At 39.3% G+C, this 21,835-nt stretch overlaps 1 protein-coding gene across 4 annotated transcripts in view; it reads right to left on the bottom strand.

Annotated features, from left to right (window-relative positions):
- The window catches only part of WDR47 (WD repeat domain 47), a 43,468-nt gene extending 24,261 nt beyond the window's left edge, over positions 1 to 19,207 (bottom strand). Inside the window, exons 1-6 of one of the 4 annotated variants that reach the window (XM_054691078.1) lie at positions 19,177 to 19,207; positions 10,184 to 10,350; positions 7,945 to 8,028; positions 5,116 to 5,221; positions 3,287 to 4,089; positions 281 to 407 (exon numbers count right to left, since the gene is read on the bottom strand). In XM_054691078.1, the coding sequence (XP_054547053.1) occupies positions 281 to 407; positions 3,287 to 4,089; positions 5,116 to 5,221; positions 7,945 to 8,028; positions 10,184 to 10,341 (1,278 nt within the window). In that variant the 5' untranslated portion in view covers positions 10,342 to 10,350; positions 19,177 to 19,207. Of the gene's footprint in view, positions 1 to 280; positions 408 to 3,286; positions 4,090 to 5,115; positions 5,222 to 7,944; positions 8,029 to 10,183; positions 10,351 to 19,176 lie in introns of those variants that run through there. The other 3 variants (XM_054691080.1, XM_054691079.1, XM_054691077.1) reach the window with 3 other exon arrangements.
- Between the last annotated feature and the right edge of the window lie 2,628 nt (positions 19,208 to 21,835).

A 21,835-nucleotide genomic window follows, 5' to 3' on the forward strand; every position in this document is an offset into this window, starting at 1 on the left:
ACATATAAAGTGCAATTACTTGAGTCCTGAAATGTGTAATATTTCAGCTGTAGTCTTTTAGATTAATAACCTGTTTAAATGCTCCAAAATATAGAACTACAAATGAAAACTCCATATATTCTTTAGGAAGAGGGGCGAAAGTAAACTAGTCATTAGATAATCTAGATATTCTCTTCTGCTCTCAAATATCAGAAAATTCCTTTTAAATTCTAAGCAAGCAATACAATTACCTCTTACAAGGAGAGTAACTCTAAAAGACAATACAGCTAATAAATATTACCTCATTTTTTTCTTGCTTAGCTGGTCCTGGATCCTGTGCTCCATTTGCAGGCTCTTTTTCTGAAACTGAACTCTGGCCCTGGACTTCACTACTAATAGGCCTCTGCATCTCAACGGGTGTATCACTTCTTTCAAAAAGGTGCAAAAAACAAAAAAGGAAGAAGTGAAGGTGAAGGAAAATATATTTTAGCTGGAGAAATTTTAATTTAAAACAATGAATATTTACCATTTTATTCATACAAATAATATTCATGTAATTATTCACAACTATTCATTTACATACACATTAGTTTAGCAAATGTACCAAAACTGATTTTTTTCCTTTCTTCTATTAAGAACTCTATGTAGGGCCTCCCTGGTGGCACAAGGGGTTAAGCACCACACTATGAAGCAATCCGCAGCCTCTGCAGCATGAGTTCAATACCAAGCCAGCCAGGGAGAAACCCACATGGCATAGCAGACCTCTCCTGACTCGCCTGTTGCTCCCCTCAGCAGCGTACTTCGGTCAATCTTCCTGTTCTGTTCCCCACTCTGTCTCTGGTGAATCCTCTCATGCCCGGCATCTCTGGCCTGTACCCCAGCTCTTGTATGCATAAATAAATAAATCTTTAACAAAAAAAAAACAACTATGTAAAGGGTTTTAGTTTTTTGTCTTTTAAACAGAATGTGCTTTTTTTTTTTTTTAGGTTATAGATATTATTTATTTTTTTTAAATAATAAATTTTATTTTTATATTCCCCCATACAATTGCAAACGCCCCATTCTGACCCCAATCCCTCCCCTCCCGCCCCCCACCCCCTAAACAGAATGTGCTTTTAACAGAAAAATACCAGATTATTAAACAAGGAGGTCCCCAGAGCAAGAGGTAGAAAGACCTGGGAAGAGTTTCTTTTGCCAGACAGAGCAGTAAGCAGCCAATGACTAAATAAAGCCTCATTTTGTGTCCATAAAATTGAAATTGTAGATGGTGTTAACTATTTATAGAATAAAACAACCTTCAAGAAGTAACATTTGATTTAATTTTTCAATTTAGACGTCACTTTGATATACATTATCTCATTTAACTTGCACAATAACCTGTGAAATAAGTTTCAACTCCCATTTCTCAGAGGAAGAAATACTCAAAAACAAGTGATTTCCCTACAACTGAATGACTGATAAATAAAACTAGGACTTGATCCAGATCTTCAGACTCCAGATACACTGCTGGCCCATGCCTAAGAATACCCATTTATTTTTTTTTAAAGATTTATTTATTTATACAAGATCTGGGGTACAGGCCAGAAATGCCAGGGATGAGAGGATTTACCAGAGACAAAGCAGGGAACAGAACAGGCAGACTGACGAAATACACTGCTGAGGGGGACAGTGGGCGAGACAGGAGAGGTCTGCTGCGCCATGTGGGTTTCTCCGCGGCTAGCCAGGATCAAACCTGTGCTGCAGAGGCTGCAGACAGCTTCACAGTGCGGCACTCAACCACCTGCGCCACCAGGGAGGCCCGGTTACCATTTAATTTTGAGACCATTACATTGAATAGCCAAAGCTTACATATTTCAACTGATTTATCTTTTGAGTTTTTGTTTAAGTGAAAAGGTAATATTCAAAACCCACACACTCCTTTATAAACCTTCATGTTTTCTCTTATTTTTATCATAGTAACTCAATGTTGAACCGCAGCATGCAGCATGGTGTTAGCATGAGTACACACTAAAATATCTACTTCAAAAATGTATTACCACAAGTACAGGTCTGTTCACGTGGCACCTTTACTTATTTTTTTTTAAAGATTTCTTTTTATTTATGCATACAAGAGCTGGGGTACAGGCCGGAGAGATGCGGGGAGTAAGAGGACTCACCAGAGACAGAGTGCATTGACCGAAGTACACTGCTAAGGGGAGCAGTGGACGAGTCAGGAGAGGTCTGCTGCACCATGTGGGTTGCTCCCTGGCTGACCGGGGATTGAACTCGTGCTGCAGAGGCAGCAGATTGCTTCATAGTGTGGTGCTTAACCCCTTGCACCACCAGGGAGGCCCCTAGTGGCACCTTTATTATAATGAATCTAATTGGGCTTCTAAGTATTTTAAAATTACATTTAAAATTTTTTTTCAGGGGCCTCCCTGGTGGCGCAAGGGTTAAGATGCAGCACTATGAAGCTATCCGTAGCCACTGCGGCACAAGTTCAATCTCTGGCCAGGGAGCTGACCCACATGGCGCAGCAGACCTCTCCTGTCTCGCCTGCTGCTCCCCTCAGCAGTGTATTTCAGTCAATATGCCTGTCCTGTTTCCCATTCTGTCTGGTGAATCCTGTCACACACACTCCCCCCCCCAATACCTCTGGACTGTACTCCAGTTCTTGTATGTATAAATAAATAAATCTTTAAAAATAAATAAATATTTTTTCAAACAAGGTAAGCTTTCTCCAAGGTAAATCTTTATACTTTCTCCATGGCATAATAACTGTCCCATACCATTTTATTACCAGTCCCTTTGACAAACTGTACTTACCAAGGGGATGGGCTTCAAAGGGAAGAAATTTACATTTATTAATCACCAGTCACATATTTGCGACTCTGCTAGGATCTTTACCTCACTTAGGAAGACAATATTTTCTTTTATAGAGAGGGTATAAAGTTCAGAAAGATTAAGTAATTATCCAAGGTCACACAGCTAGTAAATGGCAAAGTTATTATTCAAACCCAAGTTTGACTCCGAAGACCATGTTCTATTCTTTATTCCTCATTACTTTGCCTTCTAAGTTTTCCAATTTCAGGGCATGACACAAGATTTCTTGGTTATTACTACTGCTTAGCTAATAACACATGCATTACTACTAATGTTACCTCAATTTTATTTTTTTTAATTTTAAAAATTTTTGTAAAGTTTTAAGGACTAACTCTCAACTAAAGAAACCTGAACATTAAAAAAAAGCACATACTAATTAAATTATCTCACACGTGTGAGGTAACTTATTGTGAGGATGTTCTAATTTTTAAGAGCAAATACTTACCGTTCAGGGGACTCTTCATAAATACTGTGACATTCTGTATTCTCAAGCATGAGACTTCTACTGAGGTTTTGAACCCCTGGATAATGGAAGTTAGCGAAGGAATGTGACATTGGAGAAGTTTTGTTTCCAAGGTCTGAAATTCTCTTATCGTGACTGGTTAGTCCACAGGTAAGGCCATCTAGAGCAGGATTCAGAGAGCGGGTCATATAGGCATCCGCTGACTGGGGCCTTCTCATTGGCGACGATGGATAGGGAGAAAGTTTGCTGATAAGAGGAGTCAAAAGATCAGCATATGCAGCTTTTGTGGGTTTCAGGAGTTTGTCAACATGAATATTAAGCATTTTCTGTTCAAAAGCACAAGAGAAGACAGAAGATGGGAGGTTCTGAAGCCATGACAATAAACTCAGATCCAAATCATCACAACCATTACCACATAAGAGGTCAATGCCAAGAAGTACTTCACTTTCTGTAATTTCTTCTCCAGTTGCTTTACTTTGACAAAATTCTACACAACATTCATAAAGCAGGCCCTTCATCACAAGCTGAAATAAACGATTGTTACTTGCTTTAAAACCAGCCTCACTTAGCTTCCTATCGGCAGGGATGAATTCTGCAACCATGACACAAGCCTCTTCAAAACAGTGAACCCGTGCAGTGCTGGGATTCCAGTCCTTAAATTCAGCATGATTGGTCAGACGAGGCAAAGTCAAAAGCAAACAGAGCTTGCTATAATCATCTTTAGAAGGACAGTATTCTTCTAGGGCATGTAAACACTGCACAGCTTCTTGCATGGTAAATTCCAACTGTAAGAAAAATATGTGATCACTATAAAAAGAAATGCTCTGAGATATGAAGTCAATGAGAATATTTTATTCAAACACAAAGATATTTTACAAACTTTCATAAACTATTTCAAAAAACAAAAGAACGATTCTCAAACTCAAACTTGCCTTAGGACCAGTTTGTGTGGGAAAAGTAAGCAAATCAAGAAAAGGGAACATCTATAGCTCATTTACTACAAAAACAGGAGAACAAAAGGAAACTCAGCTGAGAGACAAATTACAATAACTTGTACAGTGAATGCTGTCTTAGAATCTTAAGCTCTTAGTGCTGTTAGAAACCTTAGTGCTTACATAGTTCAATTTCCACATCTTATATATGGGGAAAAATGAGGGTGCAGATTTAACAAGTTAATCCAGTTGGATAGCGACAAAGAAAAGAATCAGATCTTTTGACTTACATTCAAGTGTTTTTTTCCCACCTTTGAACATCATTATCTGGCAGTATTTCTATATTATATATGAATGTCCCCACTGTAATATCCTTTTGGTTTTACTCCAATGAACACTTATTGACACTTAATAAAAGCTTCCTCACTCGTGGTTATAACAAAACTAATAATTTCAAAATCACTTTAATCAAAAAGAATTTAATATAATTAAATTTAAATTGTCATAAAGATAGATATATTTTATCAAAAAACAACCACTGGGTCAAAGAAATTACTAAAAAGACAGAAAGAGGAGTAAGCATAATTCACTTCAAGTATAAGAAAAGCAATGACTTAGATTCATCAAGTCAAATATCTATTGCTATCTAAATCACCTTAAATAATAAATGAACACACATTGCCTACCAATCATCCATTCATATATCACCTTTGCCTAAATCACAGAACAAATTTAGAAGCACTATAGAATGAAAGCACATATCTGCAAAAGAGCAAATTTTGTCCATCCTAGCTCACAAAGACACTGAAAACTCACCATACTAATTTTTTTTCTTAATTAATACAATACTTATGACTGAAACAAGACTATGGCGCAAACCTTCAGGAATAAAAATCTTACATGCTGGGGTTCATCTTCTGCTGACATTGCATTGTTAACACATAAAGCTTCTAAAAACTTCTGTTTCAGGATAATATACCGAAACCTGTGAAAAATAAACATAAAATATTAAAATGAAACAATGCTGAATAACAGTAATGTAAAAGACTAGAAATGAAACTCAAGTTCCTGAAGCAAAATAGGTGAAGGGTTCCTTGAAGGATTAATTATTTCTTTAAAAAGGCTTTTAAAAATTAATTCTCCAATGTCAGAAAATTCTTAAGATATTTTACAAAGATATTTTACTATTTTCCTCTCATCACACTGAAGACATAATTCAAATATTTTCGGTACAAGTAATCACAATTAATTCTCAAAGGAAAGAGGGCCTCCCCGGTGGTACAGCGGTTGAGCGCTGGGTTGTGAAGCTGCCCGCAGCCTCTGCGGCGCCGGTTCGATCCCTGGCTGCTCCACGGACACTGGAGGAGGGTCCTGCATGTCAAGCAGACCTCTCCTGCCACCCGCTGCTCCCCTCAGCAGTATACTTTGGTCCTTCTGCCTGTTCTGCTCCCTGCTCTGGCTCTGGTGAATTCTCTCACCCTCCCACACTTCCAACTGCCTGAATAAATAAATAAATCTTTAAAAAAAAAAAAAATTCTTGGGCCTCCCCGGTGGCACAGTGGTTGAGCGCTGGGTTGCGAAGCTACCTACAGCCTCTGTGGAGCCGGTTAGATCCCCGGCTGCTCCCCAGCCACCAGAGGAGGGTCCCACATGGCGCGCAGACCTCTCCTGCCGCCCGCTGCTCCCCTCAGCAGTGTACCTCGTCAGTCTGCCTGTTCTGCTACCTGCTCTGGCCCTGGTGAATTCTCTCACCCTCCTGTGCTTCTGACTCTACCCAGTGCTTGTGTAAATAAATAAATAAATCTTTAAAAAAAAAAAAATTCTCAAAGACTTCTATTTCCAATATTAATTCTTTTTTTTTTTTTTTGGAGGTATATATGGAGGTAGGTATTCCCTCCTTTTTTTTTTTTAAAGATTTATTTATTTCTACAAGCACTGGGTACAGTCTGAAGCACAGGAGGGTGAGAGAATTCACCAGAGCCAGAGCGGGGAGCAGAACAGGCAGACTGACAAAGAACACTGCTGAGGGGAGCAGCGGGTGCATCAGGAGAGGTCTGTGCGCCATGTGGGACCCTCACTGGCGGCCGGGGATCGAAGCGGCGCTGCAGAGGCCGCGGGCAGCTTCGCAGCCCAGCGCTTAACCACTGCGCCACCAGGGAGGCCCAATTTCCAATATTAATTAATTCTTAAGAAAAATCAAGCTTTTTTTTAATGAAAGCAGATTTTTTTTAAAGATTTATTTATTTATGCATACAGGTACTGGGATACAGGCCAGAGGTGTGGGGGGTGAGAGGATTCACCAGAGACAGAGTAGGGAACAGAACAGGCAGATGGATGGAAATACACTGCTGAGGGGAGCAGTGGGCGAGCCAGGAGAGGTCTGCTGCACCATGTGGGTTGCTCCCTGGTCAGGGATCAAACTGGTGCTGCAGTGGCTGTGGATAGCCTCACAGGTTGTGTCTTAACCCCCTGTGCAATCAGGGAGGCCCAAAATCAAGTTTTTTAAATAAAGATTTATTTTCATTTATTTATGGGGTGTAGGCTAGAAGTGAGGGGGGTGTGAGGGCCCACCAGGGGCAGAGTGGGGAGCAGAACAGGCAGATCTACTGAAACACAGTGCTGAGGGGAACAGTGGGCAAGACAGGAGAGGTCTGCTAAGCCGTGTGGGTCAACTCCCTGGCCAGGGATGGAACTCATGCCACAGTGGCTGGCCATAGCTTCATAGCACTGCGACTTTAACCCCTGCGCCACCAGGGAAGCCCCAACAAAAAGGAAGTTTTTATGGAAAATGTCGAATGTCACCTAATATGTAATCAAAATCATTTATATTCAAAGCGCTTTGGTTTCCTCAAATATATCCTTTCTTCTTTCCAAACATGAGAAATATTTAATAAAAACAGTGCCAAGAGAGTAAGAGAGGTCTGTCGCGCCATGTGGGACCCTCGCCGGCCAGCCGGGATCAAACTGGCACTGCAGAGGCTGTGGACAGCTTCACAGCGCAGCGCTCAACTGCCTGTGCCACCAGGGGAGGCCCAAATTTAAAGCTTTTTAACAGGGATTTTTGAGGCAGGGGAAGGGAAAGCAAAGACCCTACCTGACTTGTCTACCAGCCAAAAAATGTTTGATACCTTTAAGTACTTTAAAGGAAAAGTATCTCTAAGGACTGAAAGAATAATAAAGATATAGTCATTCTTACAACTGTTGTTGTAATAACAGATACATGTCCAAAATAATGGAATCTCTGCCCTCAAAAAGAGTCATCTAAAAAAGCATATATGAAATATGTATAGGGTCTCAGATGTTCAGCAAGGTCTCAAAGGAGTATGAAAGCAATGCTACCCAAAGGGATGAGAAGTAGAAGGAAAATCTTACAAAACATGACTTCTGGCAGATGATTAGGAACATGCTATTTAAAGGTAGTATTTCAGACAAATGAAGACTACACAAAAGCAGTGGCTACCTAGCTTCACAGTCCTGAGACTTAACCCCTTGAGCCACCAGGCAGGCCCCCTTGTAACATTTTGTATATAGATACTATTGACTCAGTCAATTTGTATATCATGCAACTTGTCCTCTAGAAGTGCTCCAATTCAATGGGACAGAGTATGTTACTTTCTAGGTAAGCTAACAGTCTCACTTTAAAATTTTGTTTGTTTTGCTAAGCTTTAACCAATGTCAAGACACTAAAAACTTTAGGCTAAATCTTACTTTTTTTTGTCAAATTTTTCCATACATTCTAGAGGCTGAATGAACTGAAGAACTTCATCCCACTGACCATCAAGGATTAGTTGCCTAAAAAAGGAAAATCCACACATTATCATTTTTGAGTTACACTATTTGAAAGGCAGAATAGATAACAAAATAGCATCAAAAGCTCATAATGTAGATGATGAGATTGACATTTTGCTAGATTCTTCAACCACTATAATAAAGCATTTTTTTCACACCTCATTTGTAACCACATACACTACATCAGAATTTGTAGGTTTGCAACCATTTCTCATAGTATATAGTTTTCTAATTATGTACTAAGTCTCAAAGTTCCTTTATGTCCCCATTTACTTTACAATTTTATTCTGTATTATTTAAAAGCCAGAGTGGGCAGAGTTCATTTTCAATAAATCAGTGGTACTCAAATGGAAGTAATTTTGCCCCCAAGGGACACTTGCAATGTCAGAGACAGTTTCAGTTGTCACAACTGCGGGCACCACCAGCATCCACTAGCTATAGGTCAGAGATGCTACTAAACATCCTATAATGCACATACCCACCTCACCCCACCTCCCACACCAAAGAATTATCTAGCCCAAATGTTTATAGAGCTGAGGCTGTGAATTCCTGCTCTAACCCATAAATTCTTTATCTCAGAGGAATTTGAACTAAAGTTTATACACTGAAAGTGAAAACAGCATGGAATGAGGGCAGTTTTATCCCAGACCAGTGTAATCTATGGGAACTTCCAAAAGTTGTAAGGCATTCTTATGTGATAGCAATTTCTTCTTTTACAATAGTAATTTTCCATTATCGTGAAATTTCATTATAATGAATAATTTTGAAATTTTAAAAGAGCAAAATCTTAAAAGGAAGGGATCAACAAGAGGGTCTTCATAGGATTTCAAATTTTTAATTCTGCAAAGCAATATCAATAAAAGCAATCACTATCTTAATAATTTTATTAAGGGACACTTTAATATTTAAAAGGTAAGAAGGACATGATTTCAAAAGGCAGCCCTTTAAGATGAATACATTTAGTTTAATGAAAAACTTACTATTATGTATTTCATTGCCTCTTACCTCAGACCAGTAAAACATCAACATAAAACAACAGTTTCTTGGAAGGGGATATTTGAGAGCCACTACTAAATTCTGGGAATAGCAATGAAAGACAGGACCAGAAAAATACTGCGCCCCAGTACATCATGTACATCATGACTACATCATAGGCTAAGCATCTTGGGCTGGATGACACTCATAACACCAAAGAGAGGGACAAGCAATGAGTTTAAATAAATTCTCCTAATAAAGATTTTTTTTTTAAGTTCCTTTTTCATGAGCTAGGAACATTTAATTTCTTAAGGCTTTCCAAGTCACAAAATGCCAAATGTCCAAGAATCTGTACTCCTTGTCAAGGATTATCACATAAGCAGAGAATACATTTCTGTCTGGAAATCTGGGTCTTTTTTTTTTTTCATCCAATTCAAGTTAGGATATATTTAGCTTTCCATTTTGGCAAACATGTTCATCCCCATTTGCCCTGCAATTCCACCAAGAACTCTGTTCTAAGGAAAAAATTCAAGACAGGAAAAAATCAGATGTAAAAAAGCTGCTCAGTAGAGCATTTAAGAAAATTGAAAACAATTGATCTAAAAATAGAGGAACCACTAGGAAATTAAGTAAATTGAAAAATTTTTACTTATAAATTTGTAATCACATAGAGAATTCTTATAATGCCAATAATTAATAAAAAAACAGGATACTGAATTATAAATACAAGAGAATTGCTATTATTTTTGTAATATGCACAGAAAATTGTCAGTGGTGTGCTAGGTAGGTTGATTTTTTATTTTCTATAATCAATTTGTTTTATATCTATGGTCAAAAAAATGGTATTTCAGACATATTTTATTCCAGAGCCTCTGATTACTATCTTAGTGAATCAAGATTATTAGAGGCTCTGATACCTAAATCAAGTATCTTTTATGATGATGCCATAACCACAGTGAAGTAATGGTTCTTGGTGGTTTTTTTTAAAAGGACCTCTGGATGTTACTACAGAAAACATTATTTTGTAAATTTTTCATTGTTAAAACCAACATAATTTTTAAAAATATATTTACATGGCCTTTTCGTGATTACAGAATTCTACCTGTATTATACATACTACCTTATTAATACTTAACATTTCTCTGAAAGAGCTACAAACCTCATAGTACTAATGAAATCATACCTCAGGAATAGCATATCATCTGAAAATAGGCCATTTATGACTCCACTTTCCTTCTCAAGAGCCAACATACTAATGTGAAGCTTCTTTGAATTCAAAAAGTCTAAAATTAGCTTAATGATTTCAACCTCTTTTACATTCACTGTTTCTTCGGCCGTCATGTTGATAGCCTAAAGATTAAACAGAAAACAAAACCAAAATTAGTCCCGCTGCTTTATTTCCAAGTGTTTTTAACTGTCTGGAAACTACACATAACAAGTTTTGTGGAAAATTTTAGTACAGGCATTTTGAAGGGAAAGTAACTTTAAAATTTATTAAAACCAAGTCATTCTTTAAGGTGTGATGAAAGTGTGACTATGTGATTTCTTTAGGGTACTTATATTTGAGAGACACATATTGAGATAATTATAGATTAAATGATATAAAGTTTGGGATTTACTTTAAAAACAATACAAAAAGGGGACTGGGAGGAGATCAAGATGAAAAAGAACCATCATGACTATTGAAGAAGAGTAATGGATAAAGAGTTTTATTATATTTGCTATGGTCTGAATGTTTGTGTCCTCCTAAAATTCCTACATCGAAATCCTAATCCCCAAAGATGATATTAGAATGTGGCCTTTGAAAGATGATTACATGAGGGCACAAGTTCAGGATAAGGATCTGTGCCCTTAGAAAAGAGACCTCAGAAAGTTACCTAGGCCAGTCCACTGTGAGAATATAAGAAGTCAGCAGTCTGCAGCCAGAAAGAGGGTCCTCACCACAATCTGATCTTGGGACTTCAAGTCTCCAGAATTATTGAGCTTTACATTTCTGCCGTTTAAACTATCTTGTCCACAGTATTCTGTTATAGCAGCCCACATGGACTAATACAATATTATTCTACTATTCTTAGACATATGTAAAATTTGCCATAACAGAATTTTTTAAAGGTCACTAATAAACCAAAACATGTTATTTTACAATTGTAAATATAGGCCTATCTGTATATACTTACTTTTATGAGTATATCTGAAAGGTGGCTAGCATTTTAGTACTATTAAGATACAATTAACATCTTCAGAAACTAAATTCCCAGATGGAAATCATTATTATCTTAGTGAATCAAGATTATGAGAAGAATGCATCAAGGGGCAAGAAATAAAATTATTTTTAGAAATCTAAAATTTAAGGTAAAATGTCAGCAATAAATAAGGAAAAATGGCAAAAGAAATACAATGACTTCTATTTATATTTACATATATAGATATGAAAAAAAGTTTAATGGAAAAAATACAAGTGATAGCTTTCTAGCCAAATATAAATAGGCATGATTTAACTTTCCTTTGCAATGAGATTATTTTAGTTACTTATAATACACACTTGGGAGGGAGAAAACATACAAAGCTAATAATGACTCAGAAGTATAAAGTTAAGGGAATTAGGGCACAGCAATTAAAAAATTTATAGTCGAGAAAAAAGTGTTTAAGAAAAGCTCCATTAATCACCAGCTCTATCCCAAATGATAAAAACCACTCTCTGTAATCTTCCAAATATTATGGAGTGCCTAACAATTAACAACAGTGCTTTGCCACTCCCATGTAGAGGAGAAAATGCAAATAAAAAATGAAGTACTATGAAGTTTTTAAATAAAATATCAAACTGTAGCATAAGACTACTTCTGCCTTTAACTTTTCACTTTTCCTAAAAAAAAAAAAAAAAAAAAAAAAAAAATGATAGAGAGTTTTTAATAAAATAGCATTCCAGAAACTTATGTGGGTGCTAGGTCATTAAATTGTAAATATCTGCTCCTTCATGAGTATAAATAAGATGTTACAAGTCATTTAATCTCTACAAACTTCAATTTCTTCAGACATAAAATAATGTTAGTTTTGCTAATTTCTATGCTTTACCATCAAGTTTTAAAATTTGCTTTAACTCTGATTTCAGTAATAGGAAACATGTATTCTTAGGTTGTAACATCAAGTCTGGAAAACTAGTAATCTCTAAAGATTAGTTTAATAAGAGAAAATATATCTATATTAGATCATTTAAGCCAACAAAAGTTCCGTTAAATGCAAAACTCCACCATCTCTGCTAATAAAGTTTATAACACAGATGCAGAAAGTTGACAACTATTTTCTATTCATTAATTATTTTAACATACCATCTGTTACTGATGATTTTCCTAAAGAACAAATTATATTAAAGCAGGTGCAGCTATAAAAAGAAAAGAATTAAAATAACATAAAATATATAATGCATATATGCATAACATCTCTCTGGAAAAAGACAAGAAATTGATGAAAATGGCTGTCTCCAAATTGGATAAAGAATTAAAGAAAGAAGACTTTATCACTATGTACCCTTTTTGTACCTTTTATATTTTATATCATTCACAATATTACTTACTCAAAAATATTTTTAAAAAATATAAAACATAAGCAATGAACTTCCATTTGTAAATTATTTGCAATTTCCAATTACAAAATAATTGGGAAGAACTAGCAATATAATGAATATAATGTATTAATTATATATATATATCATGAAGATTTCAAAGTTATTTGTATTTTTGTCATAATCTAAGACTGCTTCGATTCAAATATTTCAATCTTTATTCATGAGATTAAAATATTTGTGTTTTCCATCAATTCCAAAGAGCACCTCCGCCCCTATGTTTATAGCAGCACTGTTTACAATAGCTAAACTTTGGAAACAACCCAAATGCCCAAAAATAGATGACTGGATCAAGAAGATGTGATACATATACGCCATGGAATATTACTCAGCATTCAAAAAAGATAAACACATGCAATTTGCAGCAACATGGATGGCGCTGGAAGGGATCATGCTCAGCGAAATAAGCCAGAAAGAAAAAGAAAAATACTGGATGGTCTTACTCATAGCAGTAATCTAGAAAACTTAAATAAGGGACCAGGAAAGTGAATAACTATAAGAAAGTGAAAATCAAAATCAACAAAAAACTATGAACTAGAGACACTCTATGGGGGGTAAGGGGCGGGGAGGGGAGGGATTGGGGTCAAAATAAGGGGGTTGCAATTGTATGGGGAATATAAAAATAAAATTTATTTAAAAAAATAAAATAAAATAAAATGCCAAAAAAATAGTATTTGTGTTTTCTTCATATTCAAGCCACAAATATGTTTAAAACATTTATTGACACACAAAAAATGTACAGGATATGCAAAACGAGTTTTGATTCAGATCACATAATTAAGTCACATAACTTATAAAATGTGAAATGAAATTGTCAAATTTGACACTAAAATCATAAAATATAAATGTCCCATTTAACAGAAGTTGCCATAAAAAATGTTAAAAGACAAGGGACAAAGTAAGACTAAGTTTAACATACATTAGAAGTTAAATGGTTACCATCTAAGACATATAATAGCATCCTCAAACCAATATGCCTGCAAAAAAATTACAATTGAGCAAAGAAGCAATACAGACAATTCACAGAACTACAAATAACCAACAAATTTATGAAAAGATGTTCACAACGGATGTTAAAATAAGATTCCATTCCAAAAAGAGCCCATCAGTTTTGGAAAAATGAAAAAGACATGATAATACCACTATTGGCAAGAGTGTGCGTAAATGTCCTTTCATAAAATAAAGAATGTGAACTGGGGGTGTGAAGGGTCCTACCTGGTGGCTCAGGATTTAAAGTCTCAGCACTATCAAGCTATGGGCAGCCACTGCAGCATGAGTTCAATACCCAGCCAGGGAGCTGACCTACGTGGCGTAGCAGACCTCTCCTATCTTGCCTGCTGCTCCCCTCAAAGGTGTATTTTAGTAGATCTGCCTATTCTGCTCTTCACTCTGTCACACCACCTCCCCCCACGTCCCCGCACCTCTGGCCTACACACCTGTTCTTGTACGCATAAATAAAAATAAATCTTTAAAAAAGAAATGTAAACTGGGCAGACTTTTTGAGAGAATTTGACATGAGAATCGTAGTCTGCGAAAAATTTAAATGTATATACTCTGATTCACCAATTCAAATTCTGCTTCTAGAAAATCTATCTACAAAAATACTTGCAAATACACACAAAGATACACATACAGGTTTTTCCTTCTATCTAAAAGTAAAATGTTCCTATTTGGTATTATTTTTGTAGGTCATATTGCAATCTGGGAACACTCAAAATTTTTTTCTATATAAATGAATGGCAATATTGTTCGCAGGCCCAACAAATCACCTACCAAATCATACAGAAAGAAAGACAGTGTAGTGCTGTAAATGTATTTTCTTTCTTATGATTTTCCTAATAACATTTTCTTTTTCTTACTTTTCTGTAAGAATATAATACATGGAACATACAAAATATGTGGTAATTGACTATGTTTCTGGTAAGGCTTCTGGTCAACTGCAGTAAAGTTTTTGGGCAGTCAAAAGCTATATGTAGATTTTTGACTATGTGCGGGGGTCAGCGCCCCAACCCCCCCAGGTTGTTCAAGAGTCAACTGTACTTCTTTCAACCATTCTTCACATAACTTCCAGATCCCTACCATTCTGGTCATATTCCTCTGAACATTTGTTAATGCCCTCTGAAGCACTCAAAATAGAACACACACAATACTAGGTAAGTTCTGGTTAGCGACTGTGTACAGTGAAAGCAACACTTGCTATGATAAGGGCACTCCATATACAATGAACACACCCGAGCACTTAAAGTTGCCTATTTTGTTACCTACTTGTGAGATGTTGCTTTTGAACTTCCTGGATTTTCCCTTTCCAATACCTAACTCTATTTGCAAGCATTTAAAATATTGTTTAAAAAAAAAGTTAAACCTAAAATGGACCTTTAAAGGCAGTCTCCAGTTGTAGCTAAGTTCTTTAATCTGAAAAATTTTTAGGTAAGCTTCTATTTTGTTTTTAATGTATCAACAAAAGTCACAAAACATGTTACTGAAAGTTATTTTATAGAATTCGTTGCTTCAATCAAATGTAAATAGCATAAAAATATTACACTTTTCTACATAGTACTTTTTCTCTATAAAATAGTGTGTAAATGAGATAAAACTTGTGAGGTGAGATAAAGCTCCATACAGAGTGGCACGCATTCCTTCCCTTCAGAGCTCATGCTCGGACATGAGGATAATGTGTCAAAAAAGCCGTTAAAACAAGTTTTGGGAGAATTACTCTGCTGTGGATAATGTATAAAAATTTATTTTGGAAAAAGTTTACCCTATTTCTAAAATATTTTCAGAATAATTTTAAAGTATTGGGAAACTTGATTAGATTAATTACAGTCATGCATCACTTAGTGATGTTTTGGTCTAACAATGGAGGACCACACAGATGAAGGTGGTCCCACCGGGCTATACCATATAAACCAGGAGAGTACCAGGCTCTCTCTATCACTTAGGGCTGTAACTGTACTCTATGACTTTCACACAGCCTAACACTGCAGTTCTCAGAATGTATCCTGTTGCTAAGCCCTGCATGACTGTATGTTAAAGATACACATTAAGGGACTCCTACTTGTGGGAAAAACATGTTTCAAGTCAGTATCCACTACAAACACAAGTGCCTACTATGTGCAGGCAGCATGATGTATCCTGGATACAGTGACTGAGTTACGATGGAAAAGAAGATAAAACACAAAAAGAAAGGTTATCAGGGAATGTGTGGTGTTTTGTAAGGTTCTCTTTAATTGCATGTTTTGTTATTGTTGTTGAGCTAATGTTGGTGGACAACACTGTATATGATATAGGTTTATACCTCTTCAGATATTTGTACCACATTATACCTACCACCCAAGCACCCACAGTCTCCGCCATACCCACTGGGTCCCCTCCTCCCTTTGTTCCCCAAGCCCTTTCATTCCCTCTGGTAGCCTAAAGATACATTTCCACTTCAACAGAACAAAAGGAAAGGAAAAGAAAGACAAAAAAGGAAGAAAGATGAAGAAAAATTAACTGAAATATGTAAGCTTTAGCTAGCCCATACAATGGTCTCTATATTAAATGGCAAGATCAAGAGTGTGTGTGTGTGTGTGTGTGTGTGTGAGTGTGTGTTTCTCTTCCTCTCCCTCCTCAGGTGTAAACCAGCACTGGATTTGGAGTCTGAAGACTTGGAGTCAAGTAAACAACAAAGTATAGAGAGCTAGAAAAGAATTACAAATAAAATGCCATGGAAGTTCAGAGGAGTAACCAGGTTTCCTGCCATGAGTGGTCTGAAATATTGTTAATATACCATAATGCAGAGATGGGAAGGGGAAAGGTAACATTTACTGTACATTAACTATGTCAGGCCTTGTGCTAAATTCTCCCATAATCAGTGTAATTCTTACAACTCTATAATTTCATTTTACAGATGATTACACTTATATTCAGAGACACTAGGTACTGGCATCTAAGATCACAAAGCAAAAAGTGTAGAAGTATGGGACTGACTGAAATCCTCTGACCTTTCCACCATAACATTCTGACATTTACAAAACAAGAGAGGATAATTAGAATTCAAGTAATCTTGAGCCTAATGTCAGTACAAGTTTTAGAAATTGGATTCCTGTACGATATAGTTATTTGTCATTCACTAGCTAGTAAGTGTAAGCAATGCTTCTTAAACTTTTCTCCATTCAGGGCAGAAAAAATGAACATGTTTCCTGAGAGCAAGTAGCCCTGAAATTTCTCTGAAGTCTTTGAATTTTGCCTCAGAAATTAGTGTAACTAGTACAACCTCCATATCTTTTTGTTTTAATATAAAAACATTCTTTATCCAAGTCTTCAGGTGAAATTAACAACAGTTCCTTAAGTGTGTCCGACATCACAGGACCACAGATTGCTCTCTTGGCACAATGCAGTTTATCTCTAACAATGCAAATACTCCGATTTGAAAACCAGAGATCACAGGGAGGAAAGTAAGCTATTTCTTGATTATTCAAATAATCTACACTAAGAATTATTTAATATCTGATGAAATGCAAGTTAGTTATTGGCCATAGACTTATTTTCTAAAATATGAGAACATCCTATCTAAAGCAGGAAGCAATCTGACCCACATTTAGGTAGGAAACACCTTTTTCTTCATGTCACCAGGAGGAAAAAAAAAAACTACCATGGAGTAAAGATGTACCTTAATTACTCCATGAACCTTTTATGACCACTGTAAGAAATAAAGCATGGGACCTAGAAGTGCTAAAAAGATCAGGCAGAAAATTTTAATTCTCCTTGTCAATGGCCTACTCTATTAAAAGGTAATCAATAAATGCCTTAAAATGTTTTCCAAAGTGCTTTCAAATATTATTTTCAGAGTCCCTTTCCAGATTAAAACAACAGGAGGTATTTTCCCCATTTTACAGATCTAGAAATAGTCTATAGTAGAGAAGCCCTTCCATGACCATAATCAGTAGCAAAGAGAAACAAATCCAGGGATTCTGATTTTCCAGTCTCCTAGGAAAACTGCATCTGTTCATGCTCATTTTGAAGTGTTTCTCAAACTGCAGCACATGTAGCACATGCTGTCCACTCAGTACCTGAGAAACTTGACCTCACAAACAGAAAAGAGACTGAACATAATTATGTAATTAGGAACATAGGATAGAACCCCTGTTTTATGATACATTCACACTACTGAGGGGTAAGGGTGGGGAAGAGAGAAAAGAATTAGGACACAGAAGGGTGAGAGCTAAAACAGGTTAAAGTCCCAACACACACACACGTCATATTTATAATGTCATACAAAATCAAGGATTTGATTTGTGTTTTTATCTAACAATATACTGTTGTGGCTTAATTGCTTTCTTTTCTGTCACTATGTAATTATTTCTTTGCCATGTGGATGCAATCTACCTCCTAAAACCTAAGGTAAATTCATTACACCTTCCACCTAAATAGAACATCGAGAATAAGCCATATAAAGTAAAATGCTCTCTTAGGCGTTTCTCATTTCTAGTAAAATTTCAAGGCAACACATGCCAACACTGGAGACCAAAAAAAAAAAAAAAAATTCTACTTGGATTTACTGCGAAAAAAATATTTATATTCTATTAAAACCCTACATACTAATTTCTGTGCCATAAACTTCTTGAAGAATTCTGTGAAGTCTACAACAAAGGGAGGAAAATAAGTGTTAGGATCACAACCTATGATTCTGGGTGGAACAAAGACTTCTCCTTTCATTATGTAGAGAGAACCAAGTTGCCAAAAAAACGCACTACTCAGACACCATGCACGGTTACTGACAGCACGTCTGGTACAGAAAAGAAAAAAAAAAAAATCAAATGTTGATCGATGTCGTCCTGGCCTACCCCCGTGACCACCCCTTTTGCCCAAGGCCTTACCCCAGACCTGGAGCCCCAATCTCTTTCTCCCCAATATACAGAGCCGCGGCTTAACCCCTTGAATTCGACCACCTCCCGCGCCTCACACGCAGGCGCCCCGCCCCCAGCTTCGGCACCACCCCAGATCCAAACCCTGCTGCTGCTCTTCTTCCCGACCTGGGCTCAGAACCCCCCAAAAGGCCTCCTCCCACTGACCACTGACCTGGAAAAGGCCAAACCCGGGCCTCGCGGGCTGCCGCGGCCGCAGCTCGGCCGCTAGCGGCGCAGCCCCCTCCCCTCCAGCCGGCCAGGCGCGCCCCCCACTCCCGGGGCTCGGAAGGAAGGAGGAGCGCAGTCACCCCCTCCCAGCCCCCGGCGCGGGGGGCACCGGCCCGGCGCCCGCTTCCTGCGCGCGGCCCACAGCGCCCGGCGGGGGCGTCGCTGCCCCCCGCGCCCCGCCGGCCTGCGGGGCAGGAGCGGCAGGAGCGGCGGCCTGGAGCCCGGGCCCGCCAGTCCCAGGTCCTCCCCGGGCGCCGGGGCCTCCCGCTCCACCCCGGTCCCCACCCGGCCGGCGCCGAGCCCACCCGGCCCCTCTCCCCGGCCGCGCGCGCCGCCCGGGCGGCCGGGCCGGACCCGGCGCGGTGACAGGTGGCGGCCAGTGGCTATGGCAACCCGGGGCGCGCGGCGCGGCGACCCCGCCTCCGCCGCCCGCCCGCTCACCTGCGGGCCCGGGCGCGGCCGGGAGCGGCGGCGGGAGCGCGGCGGAGGCCGGCGACGAGGCCCGGGCGGCGGCTCCGGGGCGCGGGAGCGCGAGGGCGGCGGTCCCGGCTGGGCGGCGGTCCTGCCTCTGCCCGCGCGTCAGCCCATCCGCGCGTCGCGCGTCCTCCGCGGAGCCCCTCCCCGGCGCGCCGCGCCCGGCCTCCGCGACTGCGGTTGTCAAGCGCCGAGCGCCGCCGCGCCGCAGCCAATCGCCGCGCGCCCCCCCGCGCCGAGGCGCCTCAGGACCCCGCCGCGGGCGGCCACGCAGGTGCCTGCGCCGAAGGGCGGTCGGCGCGGCCCGCGGGGGCCCGCCCGAGGGCCGAGCTGCGGGCCGCACCCCTGGGCCAGCGGCCCGCGACCCCGCGCCCCGAAATAGCGCGGAGGGGTTGGTCGCCTCCAAATCGAGAGGTCGTCCGCGGGCTGGGAGGGCCTCTCCTCGCGGCCCCCGGGTGGCGTGTGGAGCGAGGCTGCCCAGCTCGTCTGGCTGCTCCCCACCTCTCCGCTCTTGCGAGCCCCTCTTGCTCCCTGGAAACTCTGGCGGCGTATTTCCTCCTCCGTGGTTTCTCTTTTGTGATGCTGGGGAGCCGTGAAGCACTTTGTGGTGACTTAACATTTAACACGTTCCCAGATTTTTGGTAACCCCTTAGGGAGGCATTGTCAGCCAGACCTCAGCACTTCCCACCTTTGCGGTGCAGGAGCCTTCCACAACTGCACGTGATGCTCAGCCAAGGTGAAGTGAACATTCAAAGAGCAAAACCCTGTAGAAGTAAGAATACAGGGACAAACCTCTAAGAACTTCTTCCTTGCAAAGGCCAGAGTGAGCTAGGTCTCCCAAAGAGGAGGAAGTGAGGGAAGAGGCAGGTTGAGATTAAACAAATGCATTTCTTTAAAGGATGAATTGATCCAGCTCTAAATAAAAGAAGCAGTCGCTTAAGGGAGGGGTTCTAGGAAAAGTATTTACAAATTCAGGGGAAACAATGTAAGCAACACAAGCTAAACTGTAAAATTTCAGTTGCCTCGTCCTCATTAATTTTTGAAAAGACATCTTCCAAAAGAACTCTCTCAAGGATAAGTGACATATACAAAAACACAATTTAATGTCATCCAGGGCCTTGACATTTAAATGAAAAAGACCAAAAAAAAAAAAAAACCCTGAAAAATGTTTATTGGAAAAGCAGGCATATATGATATATTCTGCAAATAGTCTCTCGATTATTTTATCAGTACATTTCACCAGAGAACCTACTTCTCAATCTTGATTCTCAAACAATAACAGTTACATTTAAATATATAAATCTTCTAAATCACCTAAATCTAGAAGGAGTTTGTAATTAGGGACAATCTGACAAACATGACCATTTATTAGCAGGAGTAGAATGCTGTGAAGAATCTGATGTGCTACTGTATTGGTTTTGGCACTCATGTAGCACAAAATGAATAGCTTTTGCCTGTGTTCTCATTTAATCCTCACAATTTCCCTTTTTTAAAAAAATGCCTGTTAATTATTTCCATTTTAGAGATTTAGGGAAATAACTTGCCCAAGGCCAAGCAGCTGATATGTAACAGAGCCAAGATTGTAATCACTGACTTTTAAGTGCTTTCTCCACTCCACCTGTGCATCAACTGGAAATTTTAGCTTAAAGAAAATGGACCTGGGCCTCCCCGGTGGTGCAGCGGTTGAGCGCTGGGTTGAGAAGCTGCCTGCAGCCTCTGCAGTGCCGGTTCAATCCCCGGCTGCTCCCCGGCCACCAGAGGAGGGTCCCACATGGGTGCAGACCTCTTCTGCTGCTTGCTGCTCCCCTCAGCAGTGTACTTTGGTCCTTCTGCCTGCTCTGCTCCTAGCTCTGGCGAATTCTCTCACCGTCCCGCACTTCTGACTGTACCCAGTGCTTGTATAAATAAATAAAATAAATCTTTAAAAAAAAAAAAAAAAGAAAATGGACCTTACTTTGACAAGAGAGTAAGTGGTCTTCCACATGTTTATATCCCCCACAGCCTATGGCATAGTGTTATTTGCATTTAAAGTTTCAAAACGTGGACATCAAAATTGTTAGAAGTAAATGCACAACCATATATTCAGAAAAAAGGGGGTGAGAAGAGGAAATGAATCAGGAGCTGTAATACAAGACATCTGGTACATCTTATCTCTTGTACACTGAAAAATGCATTCACTGTATACTTGCTTCCTAATGTAACATCAAGTTTTACACTACAACCCTAATTGCTGTTAGCCTAGGTATCACCTTTCCTTCTATACTCAGCCACACTGGTTAAGATTAGATCTTCTTGCCTTTCACTCTAGTTGCTGCAAAGCAGTGAATTGTTCAGAAAGGACAAGGCTTTCTTAGATGAAGGACTGTCCTTAGATCCTGAGGTACTGCCTCAATCATTCACCAAATATTTTATCGAGTGCCTACTCTAGATGAGGAACTAGGTTAGGCATCATTTGAAAAGGCAAGTTCCAACTTGACAAATGATTCATCATGCCTTGCAACTTAAATGCCTGTAGGCTAAGGTACACCCCTTTTAATGTGACTCGCAAATCTCATTTCTTAAAAGAGGAATAGAAATGTTTGGGTTTCCCCAAACATTAGAAAGAATACATGCCTAAGTTAGGAAA

This window comes from Talpa occidentalis, unplaced genomic scaffold (assembly GCF_014898055.3).
Source record: "Talpa occidentalis isolate TD23 unplaced genomic scaffold, MPIMG_talOcc4v2.1 talOcc4.9, whole genome shotgun sequence".
NCBI classification, from domain to species: domain Eukaryota; kingdom Metazoa; phylum Chordata; class Mammalia; order Eulipotyphla; family Talpidae; genus Talpa; species Talpa occidentalis.